Here is an 18,474-nt window from a genome sequence, read left to right as displayed (position 1 = left end):
TACTAAGGTATAAGTAACCCTTTTAGGTTTTAGGCCATAGGTTAGTCGGGCTATAGGTATGTTCATGTAAAAGTTTGAATTAGGTGGGTATCATGCTTATCACATCATTGATGTATGAATGCCATTGTAATGGCTATCGTAGATCGTAGTTCTAATCCCTAAAAAGGATATCCTTAGACCTTTAATTTGAAAAGGCTAAAATTTAAAAATTGAATTTATTAGAGAAAGTAATTAATATGGTCTTTGGCAAACCACTTAATCGTAAGATTTACAGTTAAGAACAAATAATGCACAACCATGAATCTCTAAATCCGCCGTTATCGTTGTGTTCACTACTACATTGTCTTTTCCGGTCCATATTTCACGGCTAGTACATGAAACTGCATTGATATTTTGACCCGGAAGCATCATCATAGCTACAGATGGTAGGTTTACACTAACAGTTTGCTTCCGAGAGCTTAGATTGAACAACGCGATATAACTTTTTCCTGCAGAATCAATAAAATACGCACAAAATTTCTAAGTATATAACAAATTATATGTATGTTTAAATACTTCAAAGCGAAGCTAAAAATCATAGTCTAAGTTATAGATATAGTCATGGGAAACATGTGTTCTTATGCTTACTAAGAACTTGAGGATTTTACGAATTACCTTTTCCAGATGCAAACCAACCACGAACTTCAATGGCATTCGCATTATCTGTGCATCAAATAGCAGTTCATCAGTATTTGTTTATATATATATATATATGAGGCTTCGAGTTGTTTGTGACTTGAAGTTTTACCTTCCATTGGCTTCACAGTTGCACATAGACCTGAATAACTGCTCACCAAGGTCCCGTTATCGTTCAATTCCCACATCTGTGATGCTTAGATATGTTAGTTTTCAATCAAAAGGAAGTATAAAAACCAGAATGGGTAAAGTTCGAAACACCAAATACCAGGACATTGCACAGATTAATATGAGAATTGGCAGGAATGTGACGCATCAGCCACATGGTAAAATGAATTTGAAATATACGAGGGTAATTATATCTAATAGATATCGAAGATCACTTGTTCATGCCAGTATTGGAGAAATAATTTTATAGTTAAGGTTAGACAGTGAAAACTACCGGTGAAAGAAAGAGTGAAGTACCTGATTCGAGTCCCATCTACAAGGAGAAAACGAACTGGTCGGGAATTCTTTTGAAGTAAGCTTTTGCCTGGGAGAAGCATCTAAGCAAAGCTGCGTAGTTTCTGTCAGTAATAAGTGTAGTTTTCCTTGATATTGTTGTTCGTTGACTATATTTGCATCACTAAAGCAATTGGAAAACAAGGATAATTAGATTTTCGTTTCAATTTAATAGTAAGTATAAAAAAGACGAGATGAAGAAGTTTTGTTACGATGTCAAGAGAGGGTTTCTCTTATTTAGACAAAATCGAGTAGTAGATTTGCTTCTCGAATTATCTCGCCAACAGATCTGCTCAAGCTCCGAGTCAAGAACCTCATGACTACCCCAACCTTTTGCTTTTGGATCATTGCAGCTAACAAGATTGAAACTATGCTTCTCTAATATGCTTCCTTCCTTTTGATTTTGAGACCTCAAGGCAAGCACTGAGCTACTACTTTTAAGATTTTGAGCTCCGGTTTTGTAATAAAACTGAATTCACATTCAAAAGGAGAAACCACTAAAATTATAATAACGAACAAAATGTATTTTATGGTTGGAAGTTGGTTCTTAGGAAGGATAATGCTAGAAAAACACCGACGAGACGGACAAAGCCGAGCAAGTCTACATGTTGCTTTGTGGATCGTTGATCTATTATTTCCGTTCACACACTATTTATCGATCAACAACAAAGAGTGCTACCTAGCAAATTTCGACACTTTCGGTGTTTCTATTTCTAGTTTTCCTTTTTTACATTTTTGTCTCTTAGGAACGCAAAGACGTAACTAAGTAATGAGTGGAGCATACCTCCCTGTTGTTCGAGCTAAACGAATTTAGTTCCAGTAACTCAGGTTGTGTTATGATATTGTATGTGGCTTCATCAAGATTCAACAAATCTCCTCCGAACATAATAGGAGTCTTTGTGATAGCCCATAGAGTCATCTGTTTCAAAGATAATGTAGTTTGAGGCAGCACATTTGGTAATTAAGAAGCAAAAATAACCGAAATACCTGTGTCCTTTGCTCATCGAGATTTAGGTTGCATTTCCTATGTGGGCCTTCTCTCACACCTAAATATTGGAAAAGAAAAATATCCAACTTAATTTGGGGTTACTGGATTTTCCAAGAAAATGACTCTCCAAAGTATACTCCTCAAAGACATGATATACAATTGATGGAAAAAATGTGAAGTTCATTACCGGCATCAGAAAGCCATCCGAGTGGTAGCATGTCAAGGTCAGGCCATGACTTTCCTTTTAAGCCAGTGGTTCCTATCATTGAAGCTTCAGCGAAGTCACTAAGCATAAAAATGTTATAAGCACCGACAACAAAAGTAACATAAATGACAAATGTCAGAGTGAACTTAGATTCAATTCAGTCAACAATAGTATGTTACCTTGATACACCGAAATGAGCTTCCACATCTTTCCATGTATCCCAATCATCTCCAGTTATCCTGTACATATTTACTAGAGAACTTACTTTCTTGGCCATATCAGGTGTTGCTTGGACTCCGGGAGAGAGAGAATACAGGATAGGGCGGTCGAGCCCCTTCAGAATCTGCACATAGACCATTAATAGATCATATATATCTGTTTAGGATCCGCATAGCTGAAAATTGCTAATGACCTGGTAGGATTAGCTTCTACCCTATGCTGAGTTACATAAGGGAACAAAATTATAGGTGCCCACAAGTATAATTTTGGACTCGAGTAATTTTATGGCCGGCAAAGATTACATGTCACATATGGTTCAATCAGAATGAACTCATTACAAGATTCAGACTGAAACGCAACCAACCATTTATTTTTAATCACAGTTTTTAATCCTCACTTTATGGGGCTCATAAAGTTACTGACAGGCTAAGTCCCTCATGCCAAAGCAGGGGTTTGAATATATAATTGAGCAGTTACAGAGCCAGGAAGTTTTCCTTTTTATTGATAATATTTAAACAGATACCCCTATCACTCGGTATGAAAGTTTTAGTTACGAACTACCTGTGGGCAGAAAAGAGTAGTGTGACAGTTTACCTCTGAAACGCTCGTTATCTCATCTAGATCCAAATCATCACCAAAGATACAATCATGCTTCACTGTGTAAGAAATAGATATAATCAGCACATAAGTAATTCATTAAAGAATTTAATCTATATGTTCAATGTCAATCAGTATTGAACTAGCACATGTTTATTTTTTATTAAACAAGCAAAAGACAACTCATGCAACTATATTACAATAATCATACTGTTATTGTCATGGTTATGTTTACATAAGTGTCTCTGATGACGCCTTAGCTTCCGCCCGATATGGTTATGCTTTTTAGGGAAAAACAACAGAACGGTAAAGCTACAGGGTGAAACTAGCTAATCAAGTACTACAAAATGGTTCCAATGACGTTTTGGACTTACAGGTTTTAAAGTCGATCCATGCATAACTCGAAATTCAAAATTGAAATTACCAAAATCAACACCCCATGCAGCATATTGCTCATACAGTGACCTCAAGAAGGCTCTTCCCGCTCCGGTCTTGGTATTTACACTCATGAATCCCTCTGACATCCATTTGCAAGTTCTATCTTGCAAGGCTATATCTTTCGCCGTCCATTTACGACCACCCTCTTCATAGGCACTTCCCTAAGAAAAACACAAGTCAAAGAAATGAAAATGAGCAATTATTGTGGTTAAGAATCACAATTTTGAGACAACTTACTAGAATTTCTTCATTTTAGCATTTTCCAACTTATCCTTCGCCAATTCTTGTTTCAACAACAGATCCATTAGCGAGCTAGCCTGAGCTGGAACCTTGCTAGCCTACTACACGGGTCCTTTGAGGGGTCTTGCTAGGTTAAATACTATTGTGTTTACACTATAAACGCGGGTTGTACATTAGTGTAGACAGGCAACTTCTAGTACTTATCACTAGCAAGAAATATGAAATTTCACAAAAAAAGAAAAGGAACTTATCAACTTAATGATAAGAAGGACAAAGAAGAAAGACCTTGGTTGTGTCTAAGATCGGTGTGTTCGCATCAACGGCTTGAGTACTTATTCCTCTCATCACATGAATCCCAAACTTCAAGCCCATGTCATGAACTGTCTTAGCTACTGTACTGAACCCATTCCCATTTGTAGAAGAAGGCCATCTATTCGGCTCAGGAATCACTCTTCCCCATTCGTCAATCGTGTCGTACCCACGAGCATATACTGAAGCTCCTTCCACATTCTTCCTATACCATAAGAAATCCACCACAGCATACTACCCAAAAAAGGAAAAAGAAAACAGAATTAAAATAGAGTTCTCTGTTCTATCATTTCGGATATTGAGTTTCATGTACTAATTAGATCTCAGAAAGAAAAGTGATTTTTTAATTAAAATTCAGAGTTTTTACCTGATACCCATGACTGCTTAGTTTGGTTGAAAGTGTTTTTGCATTATTTAGGAACTCATTTTCAGAGATGATCCAAGAATATGAATCATAAGAATTCCAACCTCTAGGTGGATGATCAGCTTGGATTTCTGCACCTACACATAATTCCCTGAAATGGGTAGATTTATAACTTGTTTGTTAGTTTCTGTAAACCTAGAAACCCCAAACCAAATTCATAATTTTTATGCAAAAATTAAATTAAATTCACCAAACAGAAAAACATTAGAACAAAAAAGGAAAGACAAAAATACTGAATTTGATATGATTTTCAACAATAATTGAAAGAAACAGAAGAAGAACCTCTGAAGGATGGAACTACAAAGGACAAAGGAAAGAAGATAAACCCAAAAGAGAATTTTCATGGTGTCTGATTCAGATTTTGATGTTCAGGAAGTATAAAAAGGAGTAATGATTAATTTATAGTTTTTTGGGGATGATATAGAAGAGATAAACTATTACAGTATATTTGAATATTATGTGGAAAAAGATCTTATCAGATTAATATAATATCTATAGTTACCTAATATTTTGTGAGAAAAAAATCTAAGAATATTACTATGTCAGTAATATAATGGCCATGAATCTGACATTATCCCTAGTCTCTCTCTCTCTCTCTCTCTCTCTCTCTAAATCTTTGACACCTTTTCAATTTCATGTCTACTTCTTCATCCAAAAACAAACTTCCATATCATGCTAATGAGCAGCCACACCATCATTCGTCTCAATATCTAGCCTATTTTACTCGACATCTAAATCATGTATCAATCAAAATTTCGGGGGAGTAATATTAGAAATAGCTACAAGTCAAATTTAGCGTAGATGTAAACAAAATTAACCTGTCTCCAGTTTCGAGTTAATTTTTTTAGTTTCTTTTATCATTTTTTTAGTTTGATTTTGTTGATGTATAAGATTTTGCCCCTTTTATTCTTTAGGGGCCAAACTAAACAACAAAACCAAAACAAGCTCGACAAAAATGCACTGTCACACGAAAGGAATAGCTCAAGAAATATAGAGTGATCAGTACACCTTCCTAAATTGCTTCATTTCTAAGTGTTTCAAAGAGCGGAAATATCTTCCTCCCATAACCCAGTCTCATATTCCGAAAAAAACACCAAAGCACCTGTTTAGGAAGAAATGCTTAGGGAGATCGAGAAAACTGTGGTGGACTGCAATTATGAATTCATCTTTTATAACACGGCAATAAATACAGCTTCAATTATACACAGGTTTAGTGTACGTAATACAGAATCTCATAACCCAGTCTCATTTCCGGAAAAAAAAACACCAATGCATCTGTTTAGGAACAAATGCTTGACTGGCTGAGTGAGGGAGATCAAAATGATTGTGGTGGATTGCAATTTACCTCTCTTTTAGAAGCCAGAGTGTTTTAAAGAGCGGAAATATCTTCCTCCCATAACCTTTTTCTTGCAATCAGAACTCGTTCTTCTCCTGAGGTGAGGGAATCGACTCTTGGTTCTACTTCCGATAACCAGCTATCCCATTTTAATGGAATCAAAAATTTCCTTATGTAGTTGATTATAGAATGTTTATCTCTTATGATGACGAAACCATATGGTCGTAAAATTCTGTCCATCTCGATGAGTAGATCTTCTGTACTACACCCGGATGCTTCAATATCTGAGAAAATTGACCAAGCATGGAGTAGATCATATGTTCGGGGATAAGTCGAAAATGATTCGCACCTGCAGTTAGATTACAATAATATAAGTGAAACAGATGTGTACTGTATAGAGAAACCGAAGGGAAGAGAGGAAAAAGCATCTATTGACAGAAAAATCAAACCACAGATAATTTAGGTTTATGATAAAGTGTCATACCAGTCATGCACGGTGCCAATTAGGCCTCGATCATATATAATCTTCAGTTTGCTAGACTCATTCACAGGAGCAACATTCATAACCCATACATCTTTATCTTTAAGAGCAGCAGCAAAACCACCAAGGTTTGACTTCATATCAATTATATTTCTGAAGGAATTCTTTTGTGTTACAGATTTCATCTGCCTCCAGTATTCAATCACCCTAGAATGCCAAATGTCCTGCATAAAATAAATTCATAATTTAGAAGAAAAGAAATGATAATAGCCTTAGAGACAGTAAACCAAGTTGGACTACACTCTCAAGCTACTCGGTCAATGTAACATGTGGAAGGTTCTAAATGATGAGGGTTGAAGTTCGAATTTCAAACTGTAAAAGCTTCAAATGTAAAAAAGGGTAAAAAAAAGTGCATATAGCTCATATATAAACTGGCACTTACTGTGTCCCTCTGGTATTGTTCTGAACTAATGCCAAGTTCTTCCAAACGAGGAGGTGCTGAAGTAAGCCTTTGTGGCCACCGAACTAATCCACTGCTCCTACCCCTGTGCATCTCTGCTTTGCAAAATATATACAAGTTTGAGAATCAAGATGGAAAAACCCCAAAACACAACAGACAGTAGGATCATTAGGATGGAAATTTCAACTGGGGTACCTACTTGTTGAGTATCGAGTGATGCAAGGTTTCATGGGTACATTCCATGAAGCATCGGGATCATCATAGGAGTCACACAAAGGGGGTTGAGTTGCAGGATCTCTCTTCAAGTAACAGTCGTTACTCAATGGTTTAGCCCATATAACAGTCTGGTCTCTCTTTGAAACAATTCTCCAACACATTCTCTTAAGAAGATCACTCATAGCAGTCCAAATTTTTCTATTTGCCTCATCGTGCGCATATGCTTCAGGAGAAGAGTATACAAAATACCCACCGGGTCTAAGTAATCTATCTAATTCTAACAAAAGAATCCCATCTCTCTGAATCCAATCTATCCTGCATCTAGAACAATGAGCGAGTTCAAATGAACGACTTGGATACGGAAGTCTTTTTGTTCCCAACACTCCAAGGGTCGATGGTATTCCTCTCTCTAATGCAAACTGTATTTGATTTTCATGAACATCATTAGGCGCAAGTGACATTGCAATAATATGATCCCGAAGAAGGTATGCTCCAAAACTAGCAACCCCACAACCAACATCGAGTATATTTCGAATGTTTCCACCATTATTAAGCTTATCAGCCGGAAACTTAAGCATCTATTTGAACAAAAAAATTCAAAGAACATCATCAATAATAGAACTAACGACAACATAGACATAACAATACAGTATCTCATTAACTACTTACAATTTTCATTTCCTTTATCAACTATCGGTTTTGAGGTGCATTTGTCATACACTTAACATTTATCATATAAATAACTAAAACTGATCGATTTCATACCCGGGCAAGTGCTGCGATATACTTATTGGCACCATCATGAAAATGAGTCCCTCCACCAGGGAAATTTATCTTATCCCCATTGACCACCATCCAATTTTGATCTGATTTCTCCTCGGCAAGATGTGTATGAGGTATATTAGCTTTCCATACTTCATCTCTACTCGCAGGCCATCTGATAGGAACCTGAAACCCTAACATTACCTCTATCAGAAATTCAGAATCAAACTGAAAACTTCATCAGTCTGGCACTTAATTTACTAACCTTGTAACCAATTGGTGGAGGAACCAGACAATTATAACGTCGATGAGGAGGAGGACAGTGTCGTTCATAATGTTCCATTAAACTTAAATTGAGCTTCAATTTCATTTGATAAATAACATTTCTATCCAAACATGGAATCAGCTCAGAGAATTGCATGTCACAAACCTATAAAATTTGTACATTTCAATAATTTCAATTACAATTAACTAACAAACCCTAAAAACAAATTTCAAAGAAATCAAAATCAGATTAAATCATAAAAAATAAAACTGAATTCTAAAATACTTACAGGAATACTTTTAGGAACATCAGGATTATGTTCTTGATCTTCAAATAAATCATCAAAATCACCATCTCTTGGAATAAAACGACCAAAGACAGGATCAGTACCATCTTCTCCACCAAGTTGGTCATCATCAAGATTAGGTAAACCAGGACCAAAAGAAGAACTAAAATAAAAACAGATCAAACCAATAGATATAATTAAACCTATAAGAACACAATGAAAGAGCTTTTTTCTACTCCTAATTACTTCATTCTTGTGCTTCATTTTTTTGTCCTTCAAGATTTACTTTGTTGTTGTTATAACAAAATTTCAGTCAACCTAAAAGATAAATAGTGTATTACTTTCAGTTTAGAAACCCTAAATTGAAGAGAGAATCTAAACATTGAAGTATTCTTGACTTTATCTTTTTTTTTTTTGGCGGGCTCTTTTTTCCGGGAGAGTTTTTGGAGTGGAGTGAGAAGGGGTTGGGAGATGAAACGATGAAGAGAGAGAAACTAGAGAGAGAAAATACAGGTTGTAGACAGATGAGGTTGTATAGATTAACGGCGACGGAAGTGCGCACATTCTTCCGTGTTGTGTGGTTAATAATTTAAGTGTTGGGACAATTCACTTCACCTTGGTCCAAGGACTTGACTGAATTACACCTGCCTTCTGAGCGTGGCTGGGTTAGGTCGTCTTATAATGACTAAATTAATGCAGCCGGATGTTGGGGCATCCAAAATTACTTCATTTTGTCTCATAATCTTTATTTTAACCTCTCTTCCACCAATACTACAACTTCCGACAACCACTGTCATTTCTGACCACCAACCACTACTGGTACTGTTGATGTCAAAAAATGGTTTTACGTTAGATTAGCATGAAAAAGTAAGTTGATGCATGACAGCCTCCGTTATGTATGAATCTTCTGTTATGTCAGGGATTGATTAGCTCTGTGTTTCCTATTTTCAGCTTTGCTTCCTGCTCTGCTTCTCTCTGTTCCAGCTCCTGCTCCTCGCTCATTGCTCTTGCTTCTTGCTCCTTGTTCCTGTTCGTCTGTTCTCGAAGGGGGAAAACCTGCAAAGGGTTCGAAAACCGCTCCGACGCTCAAGCCAGTCAGGGTGCTCTTTGCAGTAAAAGAATGAACATTGATTGATCATTTTGGGGGGCGAGTTATGAGAACTCTGAGTTTCTTGTGATCTTTTTGGGTCAAGAGATCGTGTCTTGTGAAGGACGATGTAGGGGGCCTTTTATAGGCGATGTTAGGTCGACTGTGATTAGTGGTGGTGGTGAGGCGGTTGTCGTCAAACCGAAGGGGAAGTTTCCTCTTTTGAGTATCTAGGATTTCTCTTAGAGTCCATCCCGGATCTTTGATAAGTGGAAGTTCCTAAGTTCAAGAATCTTCCGTAGATATCTTGTCGGTGTGATAAACTCTAAAGGAGAAGTTTTCTCCATCAGATACGTGGAATCCAAACTGGCTTAAACACTTCGAGATATGTCGCCGACTGAGATCTTTCAAGAATTTTCGGGATTAAGTCGGTAGATCGCTTGGCGCCTGCTGCCTCCCCAGTTCTGGGTGTAAGACATTGGACGAACCTGTGTGGATCCCCTTTACTCCTTTGAAGATCCTAGGGCTCTATCCATGCCAATGGCGTTTTACAGGGTTGGTTTCTTCTGGCCTACCTCCCGGTTAATGGAATATTTGGTGGACCATCAGGGGCTCAGCTGTCCTGCTGCCTTAAGCCGGGTTGACCCAGTAGACTTCAGGTCTGATCTTGACTCTTCAGACGTTAGTCAATGTCTAGACATTTTGTGCATCATCAGACACCACCACAATTTTTGACCACTGGTTACTTTTTTTCTCCCTCACTCTCTGGCTCTTTCTTTCTCCTTCTCTTTTCTTTTCTCTTATCTTCACTCCCTCTCTCGCTCCCAGCCTCTCTACTGTTCATTTTCTCTCTATCTCTCTTTCACTCTCTTTCACTCCCATGTGTTTGGCAAAGGGAAGTGTTCCCTTTGTCAAAACTCCGTTCTTCTGAGACGAAGAGGGCCTCTAGGAGGATTTTCAGCAAGAGAGTGAGAGAAATAAAAAGAGTGAGTGAAAGAGAGGGAGAGAGACACACAAAGAGAGAGAAACAAAGAATGAGTGGGAGAGTGAGAGATAGAGAGACAACGTGCAGGAAAGAGAACGAAAGGGGGGAGAGAGAGGGAAAGAGAATGAGGGAGAAAGATATGAGGAGATAGAAGGAAAGAAATAGATGGTAGTGGTGACCGGAGGTGGTGGTAGTCAGTGATGGGTGGTGTTGTGATATTTAATCATTTATAAACATGAATCAAACATATTATCAAGTCTAAAAATGAAAATATTCTAAGAGTCATATTTGATGAATAGAATTCCAAGAGTCATATTTGATGAATAGAGAGATGAAATTTAAATAAGTTACTTATTTAAATCATTCGAATCCATGATGATGATCAAGCGAACTCTTCTGAACTTAGAGAGATCTCTTTGATAATTTTGTCTGAATGAGAAAAGAACAAACTCAGAGTGGTATCTCTCTGGTTCAGGGATTTGCTCATTTATTCACAAGAACTGCCAATCAGTTATTGGAAGTTACCAAGATTATTACTAAAGAGTCCATCATTGTTTAGTACTAATACGTAAAGGTTCTACACACTGCACATCTAAATATGCCCCTCACACAATGTAACTGATATTAAATAGGTCCATATGATAATTAATTTGACCACTAAGGACCCTTGATCGAAATAGCCAATGTATTATATATTATAAGTCTTCATATTAAGTACACACCATCATTAGTATTGAAAATACTAACAATCTGGACTCTATATGATTCTGAATTATATAACACGAAAAACTTTAGTGTCCGCATATAAAAAAGTTATTTCCGAGCTTAGAAATATCACATCCAATCTCCAATCTGGTTCATTAATCACATTAGCAAATGATCAAAGTTGTGTTCGTCGCATTTGTTCATGACTAGACCTTCAATGGTCACATCACTAATGTAATTAACAACATAGATCAAGTGTGGATATGTAGGTTGGAAATTACATGTTATGTGATCTAAACCTACCTATTTCTAACTAATCCAGTGACTCCATAGAGTCCAACTTTCTCCAAATGATTCCTCAATAAAAAGTTGTACTTATGTTCAGAATATTGAGATGAAATATATAATTCGGTTAAAAACGTAAACTTGTACAAGATCAATACAAAAAATAGTTATGTCAAAAGAGCATAAACTGAAGGATCCAACGAAAATAACCAAATAAAATCCCACTAATCAATAATATCAAGGGGTCCTAGAATCCCCATAAGAACCACATGTTCACAAAACACTTTAAGCAGTAACCCTTTGGTGAACGAGTAAGCTATATTGGAGCTGTGTCAATGTGCTCAATGCACACTAAACCATTCTGAACTCTATCCTTTACCGGGAGATACTTTATGTCAATGTACTTAGACTTCGAAGAACTCTAAGTTGATCCTTATATAAGCAACACCTTAGTAGAGTCTTACTCAAATAAAGATTCCTAAAAGTCCTTAAGAAAAGATAAGCTTTAATTAGAGTCCCATCTAACTGGGAATCCCTATTAGGACTAAAGTCCTATTAGGGTTTCCCTTAGCTTTGGCCGACCAGACTAACCCTTTATGGGCTTAGTCTTGTCCAGCCTGTAGCTTCTTCCAGTTTAAATAATGCATTTTTGAGGCCTCTGTATCATGTCCCCACCAGAAGTTGCGTTGTACCTTCTCAATATTCTCCATGACCCTTTTAGGGGCTATATTAGTCGACAAAAAATAAATAGGGATGGAAGCTAGTTCACTCTTTATTGAAATCGTTCTACCAGCATGTGATAGAGAATTTCTCTTCCAACCTGTCAGATTTTTTTCAACTTTCTGAGTGATAAAATCATAGGAAGACAATAAATGTTTCGGCTTCAGTAAATAGTTCCCCAGATAAACATCTTCATTTTTTATCTCTTTCACCCTGAGAATTCTCACCACCATTTCTTTTTTATCTGTATTACAATTCGAACTCAACTGTATAGAAGACTTTTGGTAATTTATAAGTTGACCCGAGCAGCTAGCATATGATTCCAATACTCTCTGAAGTTGTGAAATATTAATCTCTGACGCTTTTCCAAGGAAAAAGAGGTCATCGGAAAACATTAAGTGACTGATACTAGGCGCATATCTATTTAATTTTAGCCCATTGTATAACTCATTAGTTTCAGCTTGTACCACTAATCTAGTGAGGGTTTCCGAGCATAAAATAAATAAATACGGGCTAAGTGGACACCCTTGTCTGAGTCCCCGTTCACTATAAAAGAATCCCTTTGGTCGTCCGTTCAACAATATAGAAAAAGATGATGTCTATACGCAATTCATAATTAAGAGGTGTGTATTTGCAATAATACCAAATTTGGGTAAAACTGCACTTAAGAACTCCCAATTTACTCGATCATTAGCCTTCGCCATATCAACTTTTAAAGCGAAAGATGGGTCATTTAGCATTTGAATTACAAATATGACTAAGAACATCTCAAGTTTTTTCAATAAAATTAAGATTCTCATCTTTTGCAATTGTTTTAATAGTATCTTGAAAAACTAAATTAATATATGACATACTCATCTAACACGCGTTCATTTCTTACCGTAAAATTCATTAACATGACGAGTTTGAAATAAATTCATTGCACTTGTATTAGAGTTAACATTATCAAAGGTAACACTAATACATTTCTCCATAACACCGTATTCTTAATATGCCAGATATACTATGATATATTTGACTACCGTCATGAGGATAACTACACAAAGGAAGACCAATAATATGTTAACATAAAATCCAAGTATTAGGATTACTATAATGTGAAGTTACAACTAGATTACAACATTTGTTGCAACCACTCCACATATCCGAAGGACGAGCAATTGCTCCTTTTTCAAATTGTAGTTCATTTTATCACAAAAACTTTTAGGTTATTAAAAAGAGCCATGAAATCTTTCCCAGTGATGTGTCCTACTAGTTTATAATATAGGGGTTAAATAGATGTTTCAATCCAACATTATAGTTTTTCATTTTCGGAAAATTGTGAAGGTTGTTCACTCGACGCTACAAATAAAACTAATTATTCTCTCATTTTACGATATATGTAAATAATGTTTAGTTCACTAGTAGATCCAACTATTGTAGTTTGTGTAGGAGCATGCCTCCTTCATGCTTAGGTTTATAAGTCACTAAATGTCGTTTTAAAGTAGATGACCCTTTCAAAGGATCTTCAACATAATCTTTTTTGCATAAATTGCAAACTTCCTGTTGTTTAACTGGTATTATGTGTTGGATTTTGTGTGTATCTAATACACTAACTAATGTTGCAAGCGAAATCTCAAACATCTAACGTTTGACACTAGTTATCCAGGAATATATGTAAGAACTAATAAGAACTAGAATCGGGAAAAAGTAACCTTTATCGCAATTTTTCCCCCGAACATTTCCAATCGCGTGTGAATATCCAGAGCTCCAATTGTCGCTCCTCTACTTGAGACACCGAGTAGGTTAACTTTATCTCCTTTCCTTAATGTCTGCTAGAACTTAATGGAAGGTTGAGAAGAACCGTTCTTCTTGACTAGATAGATAGAATGAGAGCTTTTTCTCTTTAATCTTCTCTCTCTTTGATGTGTAAGAGAGATGATTCTCTTAGAGAAAATTTCACACCTTTTCTGAATTATCAATGGTCCTTATATAGGAATTGCCTTAATAGAGTCCCACTCAATTAAGGAATCCTAAAAGTCCCTCAGAAAAGATAAGCATAAGTTAGAGCTTAATCTAACTGAAACTCCTAATTATGGATAAAACCCTAATTAGGGTTTCCTTATGCTACGGCCGGCCAGACTATCCCTTTATGGGCTTAGTTTGTGCGGCCCATACCCTTATGTGGCCGGCCAGGGATCTCCCTTTAAGGGAATCCCTTGTTGGCCCATAAAGTGGGTTTTGCTCTTTTTCTATCCTTGTTGGATCAATCCATCTTTAGTCCAGCTTCCACTAGTCAATTCTCTCTGATAAGTTACCCCTCTTTTGTGTAACCCGTTGCAGGATTCGGTCTAATTTAGCCGTGAATTATCGAAATAATCCGGCGATCGTAAGCGGCTTCTAGCAAAGCATTACGACCCCTAATTGGACCGGACTGGATGATCTTCATGATTAGTTCATCATTATCATAGTTGACAAATTGATCGCATTGTTACCTTGGTCGAAGGATACTCCTTCAGATCGAACGGATATATCCTTCAGTCTCCCACTTGTCCTTAGAACAAGTGAAATGCTTGATTCCCACGTCTCTTCGTATCTCATCTGATACGTCATACCATTCAGACTTTCTTGATCTAGAGAACGACTGACTTAGCGAATGATTAACTTTTAATCTATTCGAGTGTGGCCACACGTTTTCAGTTGCTTTTCCTCAAGTGGCCCGGAGATACTAATCCTAACCCGGTTAGGAGGACATAATCTAGTCTTGTGCTCCCACTTAACTTCATGTCTATCATGTCATTCCCTGTAATTCCGCTTTTGTAACCTCCTTTTACGGCACGGCGTTTGGCGGTACCAAAGTTTGACATTCCTTACATAAGATGAGTGGAGCACTCATGTTTAAGGAATCTTCTCCATCTTGCCTAAGAGAGTTCATGACGTATTTCATTACTAATTGAACAACTCTCTTGCTAGGTTATCCAGTGTATATTCTCAATCATACACCCATGTAATTGACTAAAACTCCCAGTTCCTATAGCCGATGAAACTGCGCTATCGGTCAATCTCACATGCTAGTCTTCTTGAGTCGTAGTTGTCCATTTTAACGACCTGGACTAGGGACATTTTATGATGAATCTATTCTAAGTTCACTTAGTAGGGTTTCATTTACCAGATCACGCATCTGATAAGCCTACTTAGAATGTTTAATCATATTTGGACCGTCGTTTAAATACTAAACCTTTATTTAATCGACAAAATAACTAATTTATTTCATTTATTGAATGTAGGTAATCAATTACATAAAACTCTTTTATTTAATCTAATTACATACTAAAGCCATTCTCCGATGCACTTTATACCAACGCCCTTCATATGACTCTCATGTTTGGGCTGAGGTAGTGTTTTAGTTAAAGGATCTGCTACGTTTTGATCCGTGTGAACTTTGCAAATGACCACATCTTCGCGCTCTGTGATCTCCCTTATCACGTGGTACTTCCTTTGAACGTGTTTGGATTTCTGGTGCGATCTTGGTTCCTTAGCTTGGGCAATAGCTCCATTGTTGTCATAATATAAACCTATTCCGTTTTGAACACTAGGAACGAGACCAAGTTCCGTGATGAACTTCTTTATCCAAACTCCCTCCTTGGCTGCTTCTGAAGCGGCTAAGTATTCTGCTTCTGTGGTAGAGTCTGCTACAGTGCTCTGTTTTGAGCTCTTCCAGCTCACTGCTCTTCTAGCTCTTCCAACTCACTGCTCCTCCGTTTAGTTCTTCCATTCCGCCATACACCAGGAAGTGATCCTTTGTTCTTCTTAAGTACTTCAGGATATTCTTGGTTGCGGTCCAGTGTGCTTCACCTGGATTAGATTGGTAACGACTACACATGCTTAAAGCATATGAGAAGTCTGGCCGAGTGCAGACTATGGCGTACATGATAGATCCTATAATCGAGGCATGTCCTTTGACCAAGATGGCAATGCGTACAATTTGGCGAATAGGATCATAATGACCTTATACGGAAGATCATTAGTTCGGTCGAATTAGGGGTCGTAATGCTTAGTTAGAAGCCAACTACGATCATCGGATGACTTCGGTAATCCGCGGCTAAAATAGACCGGATCCTACAAGGGTTACACATAAGAGTGATGGTTTGAACGGAGAGATTGACTAGATATAAAGTGGCAAATAAGTGGATTGGATCCATTATTTAGTGTTCGGAAGAGTCCGGACAAGTATACATAACCCCGGGCTAAAAGGAAGGCCCGAGTGCCCATAAAGGGGTCGGCCATGTGGTGGCCGACCTTAGAAAGGGGCCGGCCAGCACATGGCCGGCTAGACCCTTAAGTGGGCCGGGCTTTGCAAAGCCCATAATGGGCTATAGTGGTCGGCGACACCATAAGCCCTAATTTTGTTTTATGTGGGACTTCTAAGGATATGTCTTAAGTGAGATATTTTAGGAATCCTAGTTTGGGACAAACTCCTACACTATGTTCCCTATAAATAGACCTCATTAGACATAATTATGTATGCAATCAAGAGCAAAGTTAAGAGAGCTTTTTAAGAGAGAAAAAACAAGAAAGAAAAAAAAGAGTTTTCTCGGTTATCTAGTCAAGAAGAAAGTGTTCTTCATCTCAACCTTCAAGAAGGTCCTAGCTGACTCGAATGAGGGAGTTCAAGTCATACACTCGGTGTCTCAAGTAGAGTAACTACAGTTGGAGTTCTTGATCTTCCGAATCTAGTCGGAATTTTGTTCGTGGGAAAGCGATTAAGGTAATCTTCTTTCCATTCTAGTTCATTGATTAGTCATGTAAATATCGATCCTAGATGTCTAGTGTTAACATATAGATGTTTGAGATTCCGCAATAAACACTAGATAGTGTATTAGATACATACGTATCCTTACATAAGGCACCTTAGTCATGTGTGCCTGCTCATCTAGGTCTTTGGGACTTTGAGTCTTTCTAAGCACTAAGCCATGTGTCATGGGTAGAAATCCTCTCTTAGAGCCTTTCATTTGGAATCTTCCAAGAATCTTATCTATATAAGTTTCTTAGTTGAGTCCAATCATCCTCCTAGATCTATTTTTATCGATTTTGATGCCTAATGTATACTCTACATCTCCTAGGTCTTTCATTGAGAAACACTTTCGTAGCCGTTCCTTCACGGACTCTAGTATCAGAATATTGTTTTGAAGGAGCAGTATATCATCTACATACAAGACCAAGAAAACTAGGTCGCTCCCACTAACCTTCTTTTATACACAAGATTCCTCTTCTTTCTTCAGAAAACCAAACTCTTTGATTCTCTCGTCGAACCGAAGATTCCAGCTCCTACTCGCCTACTTCAATACGTAAATGGATTTTTGAAGCTTGCAAACCTTTCCAGCATGTTTGGTGTCTACAAACCCTTCAGGTTGTGTCACGTACACATCCTCTTCCAGATTTCCATTCAGGAAGGCGATTTTACATCCATTTGCCAAATCTCATAATCATAATGAGCGACTATTGCTAGAATAATCCTAATGGATTTAAGCATCGCAACAGGAGAAAAGGTTTCCTCATAGTCTATACCATGAACCTACTTGTAACCTTTCGCCACGAGTCTATCTTTGAAACACTAACATGTCCATCCTTGTCTGTTTTCATTTTGAAAATCCATTTGCATCCTATGGGCATTACTCCATCGGGCAAATCGACCAAGTTCCAAACTTGATTCTCAGACATGGATTCCATTTCGGTTTTCATGGCTCCTAGACATTTTTCGGAGTCGGGGCTCGTCATAGCTTCTTTGTAGGTGCTAGGTTCATTATCCTCAATTAACAACAGGTCTATTCTTTACGATAATTCAATTAGCCTTTGTGACCTACGCGGGCCTTGAACAACAGGTGGGACACTCTCAACTTCTTGAGGGTTCTCCTGCGAATCTAATTCGCTTCGCGCGGGAGGTTCTGTGAGATTTATCATCTCTTCTTCCCTTTCTATTGGCTCAGAATAGTTGGGAATCGCGACTACTAGCATTGGTGGTACACCATTGTCAGTTTGTTGCTCATATCGAATTTCTTCGATTTCTATATTTCCCACTTGTCTTCTTGGAGAGGAACTCCTTTTCAAAGAAGACGCCATCACGAGAAACAAACACTTTGTTCTCTGATGGATTGTAGAAGTAATATCCCCTTGTCTCTTTTGGATATCCCACAAAGAGACATTTGTCTTATTTGGGTGCTAGTTTATCTCCTTGTAAGTGTTTTACATAAACATCGCAACCCAAAACCTTAAGAAAAGATAACTTTGGAGGTTTTCCAAACCATAACTCA

The 18,474-nt window shown here is 37.5% G+C and overlaps 2 protein-coding genes across 5 annotated transcripts; both read right to left on the bottom strand.

Annotated features, from left to right (window-relative positions):
• Positions 1-201: 201 nt before the first annotated feature.
• On the bottom strand, positions 202-5,110 carry LOC147567545 (uncharacterized). Its single transcript, XM_086654150.1, has 14 exons — positions 4,879-5,110; positions 4,540-4,687; positions 4,149-4,406; positions 3,610-3,784; positions 3,183-3,244; positions 2,549-2,712; positions 2,352-2,449; positions 2,164-2,222; positions 1,961-2,095; positions 1,389-1,645; positions 1,141-1,300; positions 788-863; positions 655-702; positions 202-488 (listed from the first exon to the last, which is right to left on the bottom strand). Exons 1-14 carry the CDS (start codon positions 4,938-4,940, stop codon positions 256-258), a joined length of 1,935 nt encoding a protein of 644 aa, XP_086510276.1. The 5' UTR covers positions 4,941-5,110; the 3' UTR covers positions 202-255.
• A 483-nt stretch (positions 5,111-5,593) lies between these two features.
• LOC147567544 (putative methyltransferase PMT9) lies at positions 5,594-9,053 on the bottom strand. 4 transcript variants are annotated; one of them, XM_086654152.1, is made up of 8 exons: positions 8,406-9,053; positions 8,117-8,281; positions 7,855-8,037; positions 7,073-7,667; positions 6,856-6,971; positions 6,417-6,637; positions 5,942-6,281; positions 5,594-5,698 (listed from the first exon to the last, which is right to left on the bottom strand). In XM_086654152.1, exons 1-7 carry the CDS (start codon positions 8,664-8,666, stop codon positions 5,966-5,968), a joined length of 1,857 nt encoding a protein of 618 aa, XP_086510278.1. In that variant the 5' UTR covers positions 8,667-9,053; the 3' UTR covers positions 5,594-5,698; positions 5,942-5,965. The 4 variants fall into 4 exon arrangements, with proteins under 4 accessions (XP_086510278.1, XP_086510280.1, XP_086510277.1 ...); XM_086654154.1 differs by having other exon boundaries at positions 6,856-6,968; XM_086654151.1 differs by lacking the exon at positions 5,594-5,698 and having other exon boundaries at positions 5,741-6,281.
• Between the last annotated feature and the right edge of the window lie 9,421 nt (positions 9,054-18,474).

The sequence above is a fragment of the Eschscholzia californica genome, unplaced genomic scaffold (assembly GCF_041429995.1).
Source record: "Eschscholzia californica isolate CP2 unplaced genomic scaffold, dmEscCali1.0.p SCAF_1, whole genome shotgun sequence".
In the NCBI taxonomy this organism is placed as follows: domain Eukaryota; kingdom Viridiplantae; phylum Streptophyta; class Magnoliopsida; order Ranunculales; family Papaveraceae; genus Eschscholzia; species Eschscholzia californica.
The sequence above is the reverse complement of the archived record's forward strand: the minus strand, read 5'-3'. Positions and strand labels throughout refer to the sequence as shown.

Coding starts and splice junctions, on each gene's coding strand:
- LOC147567545 (XM_086654150.1), bottom strand. CDS start 4,940: ATGAAAATTCTCTTTTGGGTTTATCTTCTTTCCTTTGTCCTTTGTAGT. Junction 3,785..4,148: donor CGATCTTAGACACAACCAAG/GTCTTTCTTCTT, acceptor TGTTTTTCTTAG/GGAAGTGCCTATGAAGAGGG. Junction 703..787: donor AACTGTGAAGCCAATGGAAG/GTAAAACTTCAA, acceptor TTTGATGCACAG/ATAATGCGAATGCCATTGAA.
- LOC147567544 (XM_086654152.1), bottom strand. CDS start 8,666: ATGAAGCACAAGAATGAAGTAATTAGGAGTAGAAAAAAGCTCTTTCAT. Junction 8,282..8,405: donor ATGTTCCTAAAAGTATTCCT/GTAAGTATTTTA, acceptor CAAATTTTATAG/GTTTGTGACATGCAATTCTC. Junction 6,282..6,416: donor ATTGGCACCGTGCATGACTG/GTATGACACTTT, acceptor ATCTAACTGCAG/GTGCGAATCATTTTCGACTT.